A 17,889-nucleotide genomic window follows, 5' to 3' on the forward strand; every position below is an offset into this window, starting at 1 on the left:
TATTTCGGTCGCCATTTTTGAGCTCCAGACTTCTCCCCCGTACCAAATATACCTATTTTGCATGATTTTAGGGGCCTAAAACTACATTAAACAGCCGCCATCTTGAATAGTATGTCGTCATCTTTTTGGGTATTTTTGCAGCGTTTCAGTCTTTTCGGGGATCAAAAACAACTATATGTTTTCTATTTCCAACGTTTCGATCCTTATTGGATCTTCTTCAGGGAATCGAATAAGTTGTTGTTTCTTCGGTTGCCGTTTAGATTACATTTGATGGTGCTTTACACAGATCTTGTTCCATTTGATTGTCGTGGAGTGTTTTTGGTGGGAATCGTAGACATAAACGTGGGTAATTTTGAAGATATTTCTCGATCGGCTCCATATTCAATGACCACGAAATGACTGACTGTGTGAAGAGGAAGAGCGAACATGAAAATGATAGTCACGTGTTTCAACTATCACACCAGGTCCGCTCAAAGCTCACTACATACACCACTCCTCACATTACACTCTTATCACTGATATCGCTCCTAACTGGTCATTACGTTGTTAATTAAAAAAAAAAATCTAACTGCTAACTTCTTATTTCTGAATCTTTGTAGCTAACACACTAATCACTCCCCATACTTCACTTTTCAATTCACACTTCTCACCAATCACTTCTCACGCACACCTCACCTTTCAGGAATGAGCAGCACTTCTGACTTCTCAGATTTTCACTGTTCATTCCTCACTCCTCACTTCTTACTCTTCACTGTTCACCCCTTACTCTTCGCTGCATGCTGCTTCCTCTTCGCAATTCACTACTCACTGCTCCACAATGCATACTGTTCATTCCTCACTGCTCACTATACGCTGCCTACATTCCATTTCTCACTTTTCATCGTTTGTTCCTTACTACTGACTTCTAACTCTTCATTGCTCGTTCCTCACTTCGCATTACTCACATCTCATTCTGTATTTCTCAAAACTCAATAATCACTGCTCACTTCTACTACTTACTCTTACTCAGTCCTCACTGATTCACACTCCTCAATGCAATGAAGCGTCTAAACCGAAGACATGCAGAAAGCTGACTCAAGACTAACTAACACACTGCAAGTACGGTGGATTGATTTTGTTGGAAGAATTCCGATTGAATATGTTGCAAAACCTCACTTTACACTCTTTGCTATTACGTGATAACCCCTCACTTACCACAGCTCACTCCTCACCTATCACGCCGACATCTCACTTATTGCTTCGCTTTGTTCACCTGTCACTTCTAACTGCCCCACACTCTGCACAGCTCACAGTTTATTCCTCACAGCTTACTCAAACTACTCAATCCACATTCTGCACTGCTCACTCTTCACTCTATTCACTGTTCACTTGTTACTACTAATTGCTCACTCAACATTTATGGGACAGCTTTTTATGCGTATAAATTGACATGGAACTGCTTTTGACAGGATATGCTGATAAATTGAACATGAAAATATTGACTTGATGTTGTTTTTCATAGAGTTTCCGAACAATGTATACTAACCGAGATCGATTTCTGAAAGTATATGTAAAATAGACCATTTTGCGACAGAAAGACTAAACCATCGGAAAGTATTATGGAACAACAATACTGACACGACAGAGTACTTGCGGTTGGAATTGTTCTCAGTTTCCAATTCTCTAGCCCAACGGTTTGATAAAGCTCTATCTTAGGCAATCGCTTTAAACCTATTTATATGCTTCCTTTTCCATGGAAGTTCCTGACCAAAGAAAAATAATAAAATGCTTGGGATGAGCTATTTGCACTGGAGGCGTCGGCTCCTAAAAACAACGCAAGTAATGTTTGGAATTTTTAACGAACTTAGAGACTCTGTCTGTATTTCACTGCCTCTCTAACTTCTTGAAGATCAATGTTGTAAGACATAAAATATTTTTTTTATTTTATCCCTCTACATTGGCTTTTTGGTCCGGATTCTATTTCATTCGACGGTCCAGCCCTTGGTTTGAGCCTTTTCAAGGGAGGTCTAAAATAGGGGTGTTTTATAACCAAAATTCACATATTGCTTTGGATCACAATTTTTTTTGTAGAAAAATCCTACAATAGGGATACCGCTACTTGTTTGTCGCCAGTAGCTTGGCGGTATCTAGACACCATGTTAGTATTCAGCGCAGTGGTAAATCCGAATTTGGAAAACTACATCCTCACCATCTACCCACAAAAAGCCAACACAAGATAAACATACGCTGTTAAGTATTAAGAACTCCCATACATCAACCGATGATCACCTTTCAGACTTAATCTACCAAACCCGATAACGCTACGCCAAGCAACCAGCGACAAACAAGTAGCGGTATTCCTATAGAGAAATTTTTCTAAAAAAAAATGTGAACACTAAGCAAAATGTGAATTTTGGAAATAAAACACCCCTATTTTAGACCTCCCTAAAGAAGGCCCAAACCGAGGGCCGAAACGTCAGATGAAAAAGAATTACCCCGCTCATAATTTATCCGGACCGCGAAGTCAATTGAAGAGGGACAGTTTTGCCAATTAGTCGGTCATTTTTACAATTAGCTTTTTTTATTTTATTCAATTTTTTTTTTCACTCAGTGTTTGAGATTTTGCTCACATGACCCTTACACTGTTTGCTCATTTAGAGCTTGGACTTTTTTTTCTCACTTTGAGCTTAAGCTTTGGCTCACTTGGAGTTTAATCTTTAAACTCAATCAAAACCATCGCGACAACAAGTTAAAACGTTAAAACGGATCCGGAACAAAAGCGCCGGTCTTCGGTAATGGTGGCTCCAGAGAGATCTAAGAACTAATAAGTTTTTTTTTAATTTATTTTTATTCGTGAATTTTAACTTAGGCTAATTCTTCACACCCAAGAACTAATAAGTACTCTGCTTAAAAAAATCAGTTATTAATTCCCAAAAGGTTAAGCTCCATGTAAGCAATAGTAACAAGTTCCAAGTGAGCAAAATAAATAAATTGCGAGTGAACGATACTTTAAACTCCAAGGGAGCAAAATATTCAGTTCCAAGTGAGAAAAACTAATAAGCTCCAAGCGAGCAAAAGTTTAATCTCATAGTGAACCAAAGTTTTGGCTGAAAGTGAGCAAAGTGATAAGCTTCAAGTGAGTAATTAATCAGGCTTCAAGTGAGCACTTTAAACATCAAGTAAACAAAAATAATATGCTCCAAGCAAAACGTAAGCCTCCAAGTGAGGACAATTTTAATCTCAAAGTAAGCAAAAGTTTAAGTTCAAAGTGAGCAAAAGTTACAAGCTCTAAGTGGTCAAAAGTTATAAACTCTGAGCGAGCGATATTTTAAACTCAACGGGAGGAAAAGAATAATGTCCAAGTGAGCAAAAAGTATAAGCTCTAAATGAGCAAAACGTTAAACTCAAAGTGAGTTTAAATAATATGTTCCAAGCGAACAGAACGTTAGCCTCCAAGTGAGCAGAAATATAATATCATAGTGAGCAAAAGATTTGGCTCAAAGTGAGTAAAAATAATAAGCTCCATGTAAGCAATAGTAATAAGCTCCAAGTGAGAAATGATTCAGGCGTCGAGTGAGGAGTTTAAACATCAAGTGGGCAAAAATAATATGCTTCTAGTGAGCAAAACGTGAGCCTCCAAGTGGCTGGACATTTAAGCTCTAAGTAAGCAAAAGTACTCCGAGTGAGCGATACTTTAAACTCAAAAGCCGAAAAGATTAAGATCCAAGTGAGCAACATATATAAGCACTATGTAAACAACATTTTAGGGTCTCCAGTTAGCCTAGTGGATAAGGCTATGGATCGCCAATCCGGAGACGGCGGGTTCGATTCCCGTTCCGGTCGGGAAAATTTTCTCGACTCCCTGGGCATAATGTATCATTGTACTTGCCACACAATGTACAAATTCATGCAATGGCAGGCAAAGAAAGCCCTTCAATTAATAACTGTGGAAGTGCTCTAAGACACGGTTGCAAAAATTCCGAAGCTCCCCACGAACGTGAGTTTTTGTTTTTGTCTTTTCACCACAACGCTTCTGACGTTGAAGCCCCTGTCCTTCACGGAGGCAATTGAAAAGAGAATAAAAATTCTCTCGTCGCTCACACTGGGGAGATGGCGAGGTTCAAAAGCAACATTTTTCCAGTGACCGGCACTCAAACGACAAAAATTCACCACGCTTGCTTATGGGCGAGTCGCATTCATGCGGCCGGTGTTGACATGAAGCATCCATCAGCGCAGAGCGTGTGTTGATGATGGTGCAGTCATTACCTGCACAAAGTAGTTGAATTTTTCTGCGTTCACTTTCAAGTATCTCACAGTGGAACTGAAAATGAATGTCAAAAGCATTCAGTTCAGCAGAAATTCATTCAATTGAATAAGATTTTTTCAACCCTGCTTAGAACACTAAGTTGAAGAGAGGCAGGCCAAGTTCCAATGCGAACGTCGAGCCAAAAAGAAGAAGAAGAAGAAGAAGAATAAACAACATTTTCAAAACAAAGTGAGCAAAACTAATTTGCTTCAAGTGAGCAGAACTTAGCCTTCAAGTGAGTGATCTCAAAGTACCTAAGCTAAAAATTAAGGCTCAAAGTGAACAAAAGTATTGATCTCCAAGTGAGCAGAAGGTTTAAGCTCTAAGTGAACAAATGTAAAAGCTCCCAGTGAGAAAAAAGTTTAAGCTTCAAGTGAGCAAAACTTTAATCTCAAAGTGAGGAAATGTAGAATCAATAGTAAAAGCTCCAAGTAAGCAACAAGTCAGGCTTCGAGTAAGCAGTTTAAACATTAAGTGAGCAAAAATAACATGTTTCAAATGAGCAAAACGTTAGCCTCCAAGTGGACAAAACTACATCTCAAAATAAGCAAAAGTTTGAGCTCAAAGTGAGTAAAAGTAATAAGCTCCTTGTGAGCAAAAGATTAGGCTACAAGTGAGAAAAAGTGTAACCTCAAAGTGAGCAAAACTTAACGCTCCAAGTGGGAAAAAGTTAATGCTCAAAGTAAGCATGAAGCAAAACCTTAAGTTCAAAGTGAGCAAAAGTAATAAGCTTCAATGGTTCAAGCAAGGTTCAAAATTTTGTCCTATTCTCTCGCACCCAGATCAATGCATGCCACTATCTGACAAACTGTACTACACCGAACCAAAGTTTTCGTTGGAAATTAATTTTCGCTTCAGTTGGCATTCGCAACACGTCCCGCCGGAGACTGAATGGGACTGCTAATTAAAACTATCCGCCGACCGATTGTGTGTGATTCTGACCCGGGAATGAACTCCCGTCAGTCACTCGGGCCATCAGGTGGATGAGCGATGCCCGGCGGATGTTTTGATTTAATCAATTGGATCGTGTCGATTGGGTTATTGGCATTGGGGAATAATAGAGCACTGACAGCAGCGTTGCAAACGTGATTAACTGGAATGAATGCCTTTGTTGGATATTTTAATTGTGGGAATATGTGTGGAATACTGTACAGAACTAATTATACACTGCTCTTTCAATAAAACGTAATGATTTTTTTTACCACAAAGCACAACTTCTGTTTATGCAGATTAACAATATTATTTTGTGAATAAAAAGCAAAAAGTTGGTTCACTGTCCTCACATTCATCGAACTAGGTAACTACCAGTTACCGTAATTTTCCGTTTCCGCACCCGCCTTCCATCAAACATGTGTCAACTCATCACTCCTTCGCATCCAACACGTGCCCCGTCAAATATCATCTCCGCCGACATTACGCATAGATCTATATCGCACACAGTTTCCAGTTTCCTCTTTTAAAATAGCTACGACGAGACTTGGCCCACCGTTCGAATAATACCCAGCGCGACAAACCGTTTCCAGCACTGTGGATCGGCACGTGCCGCTAATATATCGTCGTTTTCCCGAGATGATACGGGGAGGTGCCCGCACCGTACAGTTCGGTCGAAGTGGAAAACCATGGAATGAAATCGTCCGACGATCATTTTGATTTTAGATTCGATTTTAGTGTGGATTGAGGGGGTGTCATTTAGTAGGTATGAGAAAGAACAGAGAGTAATGGCAATAATTTACTGCGTACTTGTGCAGGTGCGGTTGCAAAGACGGCACGTGCCTTCTGTTTCGCAGCAAAAGGTGATGATTCTGCTTAGAAACCTGTTACGCTGTTGTTAGAACTGTGTGTTTTGGGAAAAATAATTTACATTTGATTGGAAATAGTGAAGAATGATATTGTGACAGTTTCAAACCAATCACAAGAAACGATTTTATCTAGAATCTACATCACATATATTTCTCCCAATCTATACAACTAATAGATCACCAATAGCTTAGAACAGTCCCCAGTGCTTGTTCTTGTGGTGGTGCTCCTTGACGTGCACGGTCACTGGGACATGCTTCTCAACGTACACCGGCTTCTGGACGATCACCGGAACGGGCTTTTCAACATGAACTGCGTATGGCTTGGGCACTTCGACGTATTCCTTGTGGACGACTGGGACCTTGACCTCAACTGGGTAGGGAACTGGACGATCGACGTGGTATGGGACCTTCTTCTCAACGACTACCGGGACTTGCTTTTCGACGTAGACGGGGACCTTCTTTTCGACGTGCACCGGGTAGGGGACCTTCACTTCCACAGGGACGTGTTTCTCGACCTCGACTGGGTACGGGACTGGGACCTTCTTGGTGATGGTGGTCGAAACATGCTTGACTTCCTTGTGGTGGTCGAAATCCAGATGGTGATGGTTGTAGTGGTTGTCCAGGTCCAGGTTGTCGTGACCGTAGCCCAGTTCCCAGAGTCCGCGCTTCTCCTTCTTGGCGGAATCGTCAACTGCCGCGCTGGATGCGATGGCCAGAGCCATGGACAGCACTACGAACGCCTGTGGGTGGTACGTAATTGATAGCAAACCGATTAACGTGCGATTGAATGGATTTCTAGGTTACTTACCTTCATGTTGGATGTTACCCTGAGTGGATTATTGGATCGAACTAAGCCGATGAGATGACTTGAAGCGAGTGATACCATTTTGGTGTCTGACGGATCATTTTATATGTTTCATTCCACACCGAACCGAACGCTGCTTCAATTAATTGCATTTATTAGCCGTTTGTCTCTTCCAATTGGTGGTTGTTTTTGGCAAGTTAAGGAGTAACCGATACCAAGTAAAACGTGTTTTGTTCCACATTGGAAACGTGTGTTCAAGGTTCGAATCATTTATGTAATCGAACAACATTCTTCTTCTTTTAAACTATTTTTAAACTGATGTTTTGAGTCTTTAACTTTTCTAGCTCGTTTAAGGTGAAGATATGATGAAGCCACAGCCCGAATTTTAAAGAGCACAAATCTGAAGAACCACGTGTCGGTTTGCGCTGAAAAGTTGATCGATTGGTTACCCGCTGGTGGTGACCAATCGATCAACTTTTCAGAGCAAACCGACACGTGGTTCTTCAGATTTGTGCTCTTTAAAATTCGGGCTGTGGCTTCGTCATATATTCACCTTAACACTATGCACTTCCATCGATCCAATCGAGAAATTCTCCAGTAGCAGTGATCTACCACATATTAGCGCTTTCTGCATTGTGTTAGCTATGTGCGTGTAGTACGCATTACACTGTAAAAAAAATATAGTTCCGGAAGCGATTATAGACTACGAATAAACAATCTTGAATTCATCAATATTATTCAACAGTAAGGTGCGAAGATACAGTATGAATATATAATCCAATGGAATCACCAATTCGAAAATATCCTGCATACTAATCATTTTACTGCAAGCCTAAGGAAAATCCAGTGTAATCGGAACAGATCCAACCAGCCATAAATCGTTCGGCTTCAACCTCGTAGTACGAAGTTCGAAAAAAAAAATTAACGAATCAACATGTACTACCAATTAACAATCATTTGCTTCTAGCATAGAAATTTGGAAAATTAAAAAAAATTCAAAACTCGAAGACTTGCAACTATCGTGGCTTGGTTTCACAGCGTCTTGGTAAGCATCCATATCAACACCCTGTTATACTTGATCAATGGTTATTTGAAAAAATATCTTTAAAATCTACTCATGGGCAATTTGCAAAGAATTACCTTCGCATTTAAAGTGTCCGAAAACCTTCTGTTTTTGTCTTCGTGAATTCTTTTATTACTTATAATGGGACTCTTTTTATTTGTTTTTTTTTGAAAATTCCATTAAAAGCATTCTTAAAATTATTGGGAAACAATTTAGACTTCATCAGCGAGGTTTTACTAAACTGTTTCTTTTTACTTGTTTTACTGCATGAGTGCCATTATTAGGTTTAGAGAATACAACTTTCATCAGAAATAACCTTCACAAGGGAAGGTTACGATGGTATCCTCTAGGGTCTAGAGATTTTCATTGGTCTTATTTTTTTTTTAAATTTGAATAAACCCAAAGCTTTTTAGGTGAATGACCAGCAATCAAAAGGGGTACCTAAAAAGCACCTTTATTGACTGTATTCAAACTTCATGAAAATCATTGGCGTAGCCAGCTCTATTTTCTTATTCACTCTTCTAAACAAACACGAGAAAGAGAAGAATGGAAGGAGCACTTGCCTCCTCTTTCATTCCGCTCATTCTCGTGTTCAAGAAGTATTTATGAGTGAGAGAAAATGTCTGCAAAGAAAAAAAAAACAGAAATTCAAAAGAACGCATGTTAGAAACAAATCTTTGAAGACATAAAAAGAAATCTTTTTGAGAATACTAGTCAGAATCCTAGTTAGCCTAGTGGTTAAGGCTATGGATCGCCAATCCGGAGACGGCGGGTTCGATTCCCGTTCCAGTCGGGAAAATTTTCTCGACTCCCTGAGCATAGTGTATCATTGTGCTTGCCTCACAAGATACAAATTCATGCAATGGCTGGCAAAGAAAGCCCTCCAATTAATAACTGTGGATGTGGATGTGCTCAAAGAACACTAAGTTGGAGAGAGGCAGGCCAAGCTCCAGTGGGAACGTAGAGCCATACAGAAGAAGAAGAAGTCGGAATCCCTAGAAGAAAAATTCTTGATGAATTTCTATAAGTTTTTGGAAAAAATAAAGAGACGAATATTGGTCAGAAATTTTGGAGGAATTTGTAGCAATAGTTATTCCATCAGGACTGTGCACAGAAAAGGCAGAAAGGGATAGGTTATATGTAGTTTCGACAAAAGGTGGAGGGGATCCAAGTATAAGACTCTGCAATCAAGAAACGGTGAGGCAGAAGCCGTCCTGCCTAATGATTTTATCTTAAAGTTTGCCGAATAGAGTTGGGATCGCAAATTTCATTTTATTCAGTTCATTGAATCCAAAGATATAGTAGTCCAAAGTTGGCTATCGGATAATTATGACTTTCTAACTTCATGTAGAACAGCCCGATCTCTTCCAAATTCTGACCATTGATAGACAACTAGTTGACCAAGTTTCAGTAAAAATTTGTGAATATTTGATGCACTTTTCGAATAGTTACAGCTAAGACCATTTTCTGAAAAATGATAAAATGATGTCCCGATCATTTTGTCTACCCCCTGTATCCAAAGTCGTAACAGAGCTGTGAAAGCGACTCGCCACGAGGTGAGTGTAATTTCAATTCACCTCGTGGAGAGTTGCCTTCGCAGCTCTTTCACGACTTCGGTATGCGCGTGCGACCTCAACTCTATTTCGCAAACTTTTAGACAAAACCACTAGCCAAAAGTCGTCCATATTTGATTGCACGATTCTGCGCTGAGAAAATAGCAAATTAGTGTAACGCTTTGCAAGTGAGTGATCTAATCCATGCCAGCAGTGATGTAGGTTCTCAAATCCCAGTAAGGTAGCATGATGATCCTCCAAAATATCACGAAAAATTAAGAATGAAGAAAACGAACGATTATTTCGGCAAACGACCCGGCTACGATATAAGGACAATGATGGGGAACTCCATACATTCCATTCAGGACTTTTGGTGGTACCCGGACAAAAGGGTTTTTGATTCGTGAACTGCTGATGGTTGATAAGGGTGACTGCGATTAACTCTTCCGTTACCAAGCCCCCTAACGGGAATGCGAAAAAAGCACTCTTTTAGCTATAACGTTTTTGTTTTTCAATATTTTTCAACCAAATTTTGACACAAGAAGCGCATATTCTTCTAGTTTAGGGTTTTTCTAGGCATTTTTGGAATGGCCACCTGGTTCCGGAGTTATTCCGGAATCAAAATGGGCCATTTTTGAAAAAAAGGATTTTCGATATGAGAACAGTTTAGATTTTAGACCTAAATGATCTAAAATGATAGAAAAATATGTCTGGAAGTCCATCCCGGTCGCTAAGTGCCTTGGAACCAGTTTTACGGATGTTCTGGAGAACCGATTCCGGGATCATTTTTGAATATGATTCAATACCATGATGCCTCAAACCTCAAACTTCGTGATTTATCAAGATACATCATAACTGTTTTTGTGTTATCCGAAATGCTTTTGGCCATTTTGGAACCAATAGGCGTATTTCACGGGAATCGGGTCCGGTGGTGCCGGGGTTCATTTTTCTATGATGAATAAACACCATCGTGCGACATATAAAATTTCATGATTTTAAAGTTATAGCATATTATCACGATGATTGGTCATTTAGAATACATCTGGAAATTTTGGAATCGGTTTATCGATATTCCGTAACCCAGTTCCGGGGCGAAGTTTTGGAAATGGTTCAATACTGTAGTGTGGCATTTCAAACATTGTGGTTTTAAAAATACACCATTGTGTGCTAATTTTACGTTGTATGGAATACTTCTGGCCATTTTGGAACCGACAAACTGATTATTGATTCTAGCGGTTCCGGATTGCATTTTTCAAATGTGATTCAAGATACATCATTCTGAGCTGTTTATGTGTTATCCGAAATGCCTCCTCCTGGTATTTCTTCAAGGACTTCTCCATGGATTTCTCAAGGAAAACCTCTATCGATTCTTCCAGTGAATTCTTTTGGTATTCCTTAACGGATTCCTTCCGATATTTCTTTAATAAACTTCTCATGGATTTTCCAGGCATTCCTGATGAAGCTTCACTAGAAATTCTTGCAGAGATTCCGCCAGCAATCCATCCTAGGATTATTCTAGAAATTCCTACTATGATACCTCCCGGTATTCGTCTAGAGATTTTTATTGGGATTTTTTCTAGGAATTCTTGGTGGGGTTATTCAAGACAATTTACCTGTGATTCTTCCAGAAGTTTCTCTGGCGATTCCTCCAGGAATACCTTCAGAGATTTTGACCTGGAATTTTTGGAGAAATTCTTCATGAGATTCCTCCAAGAACTCGTTTTGGCCTACCTCCAAGAATTTATTGCCTGCGATTCCTTCAGAGACTCTTCCATGGATTTCTCCAGAATACCTCTACCGATTCTTTCAGGGATTTCTCTAGGCATTCCTCCTGGTATATATTCAAAGAACGTCTTTGAGGATTCCTCCAAGCATTTATGGCATGGATTTCCAAACTTCTTGATGCGCGACCCCCTTTTGCCAGCAGACGTATTTTTCGTGACCCACCATAGAAATTTCCTCATTTGTTGTCTGTTGCAGTAAAATATTCAACAGTCTCTCGCGATCCTCTTGGTCAAGGCCGGCGAGCCCCCTGGGTGGTCGCGACCCACAGTTTGGGACACTGTGGTGGTGCGCTGTCGAAGTAGTTCAGGGGAGCTGGCATGCCAAGAAGAGGAATGCTCCTAAATCTTTTTATCGGTGTCATCGGAATCGATCGTCGATTTATGAATGAGGTATTCGTGCCCTTTTAACGGATGACAGCAAAAATTGATCTCACAAGCAAAACCAGTTAAGATAAATTATAGTTTTTATTTAATTCCCGTCTAACTAAGCACCGACCAATAATGATTGAGTTTATTCTTACACCTCGCCAAATGCTTCGGCCCATTTGGAATCAATAACTTATTTAAAGATTAGCTTCCACATCACGTGGAAAAATATTGTGAAAGATGTTTATTTTTCTTAAATAATAATATTAAATAATTGGCCCTCGAATACTATTTTTCGTCTAGTCCGTGTCTATTTTGGGCACAACCTGAATTAAACTCTCGTCACACCTTCAACGTGACACTATGGTTCATAGGATGGTCAAAAAATATTATTTGACCGTTGGTGCTTATTCCAAAAATTGGTCAAATTCACAATCCAAATCAAATCAAATGTTTTAAGTACGATTGGCAATAAAGCCTTCAAATTGAGATGGGTGTTGCTTTAAAATATCGATCAAAATATTTCAAATAATATTTTTGCCCACCACCCAAGTAACACACTTGTCACCGAAGTGTTACGGCGGCGCAGGTTTCCCGAGCAGAAGAAAATAACAGGTGAATAACTTATCAAGGTATTTATCTTAAATACTACCATACTTTGATATGCCCTTCATTAGGTGGTAATAAGAGGCAAAATAACAAAATCGAATACCAAAATTTTGTATAAATAACAGCTAGAAAATAACAAGTCTTGTTATTTCAATAATGAATGCATACCTAAAATTTCAATTGCTGTATTTGTTATTCCAAAGTTATTGAATAATAAACTAATAACCTTTTATGTTATTAAATATTTCATATGTTCGATGACTTCATGATGTAATCGCAAATCTTGTTCTTCGGTTATTTTCACTGCTAAACTAACAAATACTACATCAATACCAAACTCCGCTCAAATACCTCCAATTGTTTTTGTGATGTTCTCATAACATTTCGCACAATAATGCAGCAGTAACAATTTTAGGTATTAGAGCACATGTTGCTCTTCACATGGTATTTGTAAGGTATGCCCTTCTGCTCGGGTTTTGTTGCGCAAAAGTCACTGTGATTTATTTCTAGCAAGTAAGTATTTATTTGATAGAAGTCAGTCACAGTGACTTCTGTACAACAAAAACCTACGCTGCCGTGACTGTTCTGTGACAAGCGTGTATCTGGGCAGGTCATAAAACGCCATCACAGTGCATCGAAATTTATCTCTGTGTTTGTGAAATATGATGTTTCGTTTGCTGAAATTCCACACACCCCTAGGCGAATACAACAGTAAACAATAAACATACATTTAACCGGTGTGAAAAAGGGTTGCTGCATTCTGCCCAACTTTGAAGTGTCACACAACTTTTGTGGGATGTGAATTGAAGGTTAGTTGAACAAGTGAATCTGGCGAAGTAAAAATTGAACGGTGCTTAACGATTCGGCTAGCAGCTGCTAGGGTGCGGCTGCCTTCGTCGTATGCAAACCGAGAATAAAATCGCTTTCTGCTTCCGTCTAACTAGCCATCGACAAAGGTATGTTGTAATATCTGTAATCATTGGCTATTTTTGACTGATATGACGGCAATTAGTACATATGACGAAGTAGATCTCAACCCTTCATGATCACTAGTAGACAGTAGCCTGGTACATGGTTTATATGGGAAAATACAAAAAATGGAAAAACTGCAAAATTTCAGATCGATCGGAAAAACTATATTTTACCGCCCGCAATTCTTGGAATTTCGTAAAATTTACTATGGGGAAGTTTTACTTCTGCAAATAAATTACGCTGGGAGTCACCCCTAGACCCCAAAAAATAAGTCGATGAATAATTTCTGTAGAAAACTTCTCGAGGATCAGACATCCGAAGATCGCAAACCGATGCGACATTCGTGGAAAGTGTTATCGACAAAATGACGAGATTTTATTATTTATTGTTATTCCTTGCGCTTGCATGTTAAACAGCGTTGGCATGCCAGACGGTTTTCAGTCAATAACTTTTTCCACATGCCTTGGATTACTTTTTGGTCTTCGGAGGGTTAGCTCGTCGTAAAATTTCCAACAGAAATCGTTCACCGATTTATTTTCAGGAGTTAAAGGGCAATCTGTGACGATTTTTCATTGAAAAAGTGATTTTACCAATAGTAAATCGTATGAAAATTTAAAGTGGCTGGCGCTAAAATATAGTTTCTCTGATCGAGCTAAAATTTTGCACAGTTGACTTGGGGCCAAAATGGAACTTAAAAAGTGTACGGGAGTAAAATGTATTTTTGTGTCCCACGCTAGTAGACAGCGTGTATCTAATATATTGTATAGTATACTGTAGTAGCCTGGGACACGGTTTATATGGGAAAATATAAAAAATGGGAAAACTCTAACTCCTATATACTTTTTGAGTTCCATTTTGGTCCCATATTAACTGTGCAAAATTTCAGATCAATCGGAAAAACTATATTTTAGCGTCCGCCATTTTTAGATTTTCGTACGATTTACTATGGGGAAAAATAACTTTGTCAAAGAAAAATCGCTTGGGGTCACCCATTTGTGGGAATTTAGCTGATGGTTCTCGATGAGAATCGCCCAGCGCAGCGACCCGATACACAGCACGTCCGACGTGGTCGAACGCTGACCAAAGAAAGAGGAAGAGTCGTGGCCTGCTGTGATGTCGTCAGCAGCTATCACTCGATAGCGTGGGCGTTACCCTGGGTGGGGAATGTGCGTGCGTTATCAGTTGTCTGTTGACATATTGGGGGATAAGACTCTAAACACACTGAGAGATGCTTATTGTCAGATATATACCACACACCATTGATCCCATTGATCGGTTTTCAATAAATAACTTTTTCCACATGCCTTGGATCGCTTTGCGGTCTTTGGAAGGTTTGTTCCTTGTAAAATTTCCAACAGAAATCGTTCATCGATTTATTTTTAGGGGTTAAGGGGCAACCTGTGGCGATTTTTCTTTGAAAAAGTGATTTTCTCCATAGTAAATCGTATGAAAATTAAAACCGGCTGGCGCTAAAATATAGTTTCTCCGATCGAGCTGAAAATTTGCACTGTTGATGTGGGGCCAAAATGGAACTCAAAAAGTGTACAGGAGTAAAATGTCTTTTTGTGTCCCATGCTAATACTGTAGTGGTGTTGGTAAATATTGTAAAACTTTATATACATAAAACTGTAGTAATGCTCTACCCGCGTGGTGAAAATGCGTCTTGCCACTGTGCACAGGACTTTCTACAGACTTCGTAACCACCTGGTATCCCGTAATTTGCAGACTTAATTCAAATTGCGTTTTCTAAGCCACTGATTATTCGAGTTGCTCTATACGACTACGAGACTTGGACGTTGAAGGAAGTCGACTGTTGAGTGTTTAGTGTTTTTAAACGTACAAAATATTCAAGTCAGTAATGAAAAAATAACACTAAAAATCGTGAGACATTATTAAGCAAAGGTAGCTTTGGCAAAAAAAAATTGTTTATATTTGTGCCTACTATTTAATCGTTTCTATGTATCTAGACTTTGTTAATTGTTCTAATATTCAAATATTTTAGTCAATAAGGACAATCATTCCATCCCCTTCTACATCCCTGATGATGAAGAAAATTATATTCCACTCACCTGTATCAGCTCCTGGATGCTGTCACACTGCTCCAACACTACCACCGTATCACTATTATTCACTTGCTCCTGCTGCTGCTGCTGCTGCTGTCGTTGCTGCTGGTCGGCAGCTAAAATCTGATTCTGAATGCTTTGCCCGGTCGAATCGGGCGGCGTGGCCGGACTAAGAAAACCACTATCCGCATCACTATGATTCGACAGTGGCCTCTGCTTCCTCAGGCGGTTGAACAGCGGAGTCGAGTCGAGGGATGCGTTGCGATATGGGACTCCACTGCCACCGCCGCCACCGTGTTTGCTGATGGCACCGGCGGGTGCCCTCTGAAGGTGCGGCAGCGACACGCTGGACTTGAGCGGGTCGAACGACAGAAACGGAAGGAAATTAACCTTGCTGACGACGGGCGGGTCTGATTTAATTTTCGTCGACGTGAGTGTTGTCCTGTTGGTGGAGGTGGGATGTGATGATGCGGGTGCTGGGGGTGGGGGACTGCATGAGAGTGGTTCTTCGGAGCAAAGTGTCCCATGAGCTGAAGAGGATGGTTCGTTAGAGGACGAATCGGTAGTTTTGGCCGAGGATGAGGGTGGCGATGAGGACGATGATTCATCACTTTTTCGCTGTTGAAGCAGGGGTGAATTCGGAAGCGAGGCCGATTGCTGCCGGTGGAGGCGTTCGAATTGAGAGACAGCTGTTTTCGTTACCACGCCGTAGTACGAGGACTCCTGCTGGTCGCCACTGATGGAACCGGATATTGATTTCGGGACTACCTGGAGCTGTTCAATCAAACGATTCCGGAATCCATAATCACTTTCGTCCGTTGATTCCAAGTTCGAGGAGGGAGTTTCAATTACCGAGTTCACCATGGACGGGTAGTCGGGACTTGAACCGCTTGAAGACGAAGACGTCCGAGTTTTGTTGAAAATTTCATCAATTTTCTCTTCCACTTTTTCCAGGGAAAGACGATTCCTCGCTTCAACGTCAAACGATTCCGGTTCAATTGTAAAATAGTTATCGGAATCCCGATCTACCGCGTCATAGATCAAAGGGTTCTGATAAATCAGAGGATCCGCCAGCTCGACAGTTTCCGGAATCGTCCTCATTTTGTGCTCTTTCTCGTTGAAGAAATCAACCGACGGGTCAAACAAACAATAATTCTCTAAATGAGGAACGGCTCCCTTCCTCTGTCTAACCGGTAAATTCTTCAAAAGTAATGAGGAAAACTCCGGTTTCGTGGGGATATCGTCTGGAGACAATTCCCGTTTACCTTCGCCGACAGCTTCCGGAGTAGACGGTGGCGAAGGTGGTGCTGGCGCCGGTGGAGCAGGCAGTTCCACCGGGCCTTTGGAAGACATTTTACTAATTTTGGGCGAGGACGGCAGTGTCACATAATTATTGCTTTTCTTCTCCCCCAGTCCCGTGGAAGACGATATCAGCTTACCGAGGCTGCCGAATCCCTTGAGTTTCGACTTGCTGCTATCTTTGGCCTCTTTCGGTATGACGTCTTCATTCTTGCTGACAGGTTCCATCGAAATTAGATCCTGTTGGATGACTTCCAGCAGCACCTTTCCTGCCGACGTGGATGACGACGGTGGTGGGGGTGGAGGTTCTCGGTAGGGCGGCAACGGCGGAGGGGCTAGATTAACTTGATCCCCGTCTGACGGAGCAGAATTGTTTCCCCCCACCGGAAAATCCCGATAAAGTTCTTTAAACTGTACGCCGGTGTCACTGAGGGATTGCTGTCGGGAGCGTACAATCGCTTTCACCGTGCTGGACTTGATTGGGGCTCCCTCCACCGAAAGGCCAGCGATAAAAGAGACTTTTTTCAGACCACGACCTCCTCCTGCTCCTTCGACCCCACTGGCACTGGCGCTGGATGTTGATTGTTTGACTAGCTTTTTCGGAGGGATTATGTTGTTTTTAAGTTTTTGCTGAGACGTCGGTTTATTGTCGTTCGTTGTTTTCGTCAGTAGATTGGATGTTTTCTGAAACACGGAGATTCTGGAGCCTGTTGTCGATGGGGGACTCTTTGCTTTTTTGCTCTCATCAACCACCTTCTGTCGAAGCACCGCAATTTTGGACTGTTTCGCACTTTTCATGTTTCCTCTATTAGGAAAACTCCCTCCATCCTCGTCGCCACCTCCAAACTGCGGCACACCTCCACGGCCCTCATCTTTGCACTGCTGCTCGTCTGGGGGTGTCTCCTCTTTGGATCCCAGCGATGAGGGTCGACGTTTCACAGTTCCCGAGTCCCACTCACCTCTCACGCAGCTTTTGTTCGGAGGCGTCGGAAGGGTCTTCGGTGGACTGGAAACCCGCTGGTGTTGGCCGCTGCTAGTGCTGCTGCTGCTACTCGGTATCATCTGACGAAGACGAGACGACGCTGACGCAGGGACGACGACATTTCATTAGCACGTGAGCGTGGTGGAACTGTCGCCGCGCTCAATTGAACACTTTTTCGGAGGGTCGCGTCCTGTGCAGGTACGAATGAAATTTGAATATTTAGGGGGTGCACTTTACGGCGGGTAAAAACGCATGATGTTTCTCGCTTTCAGTTGGAAATGTTTACTTTTCGTCTTATTTGGCTCGGTT

The 17,889-nt window shown here is 41.1% G+C and overlaps 2 protein-coding genes across 2 annotated transcripts in view; both read right to left on the bottom strand.

Moving 5' to 3' along the window:
• Positions 1-17,889, bottom strand: part of LOC109429600 (protein sickie) — a gene marked incomplete in the record, with an annotated part of 611,771 nt that overhangs the window by 561,127 nt on the left and 32,755 nt on the right. Inside the window, 1 exon segment of the mRNA XM_062849286.1 lies at positions 15,306-17,770. Within this exon segment, the coding sequence (XP_062705270.1) occupies positions 15,306-17,660 (2,355 nt within the window).
• On the bottom strand, positions 6,243-7,023 carry LOC109408562 (uncharacterized). The gene is made up of 2 exons (XM_062849280.1): positions 6,893-7,023; positions 6,243-6,824 (listed from the first exon to the last, which is right to left on the bottom strand). The coding sequence occupies exons 1-2, from the start codon at positions 6,968-6,970 to the stop codon at positions 6,273-6,275; spliced, it is 630 nt and encodes a 209-aa protein (XP_062705264.1). The 5' UTR covers positions 6,971-7,023; the 3' UTR covers positions 6,243-6,272.

This window comes from Aedes albopictus, chromosome 2, assembly GCF_035046485.1.
Source record: "Aedes albopictus strain Foshan chromosome 2, AalbF5, whole genome shotgun sequence".
NCBI classification, from domain to species: domain Eukaryota; kingdom Metazoa; phylum Arthropoda; class Insecta; order Diptera; family Culicidae; genus Aedes; species Aedes albopictus.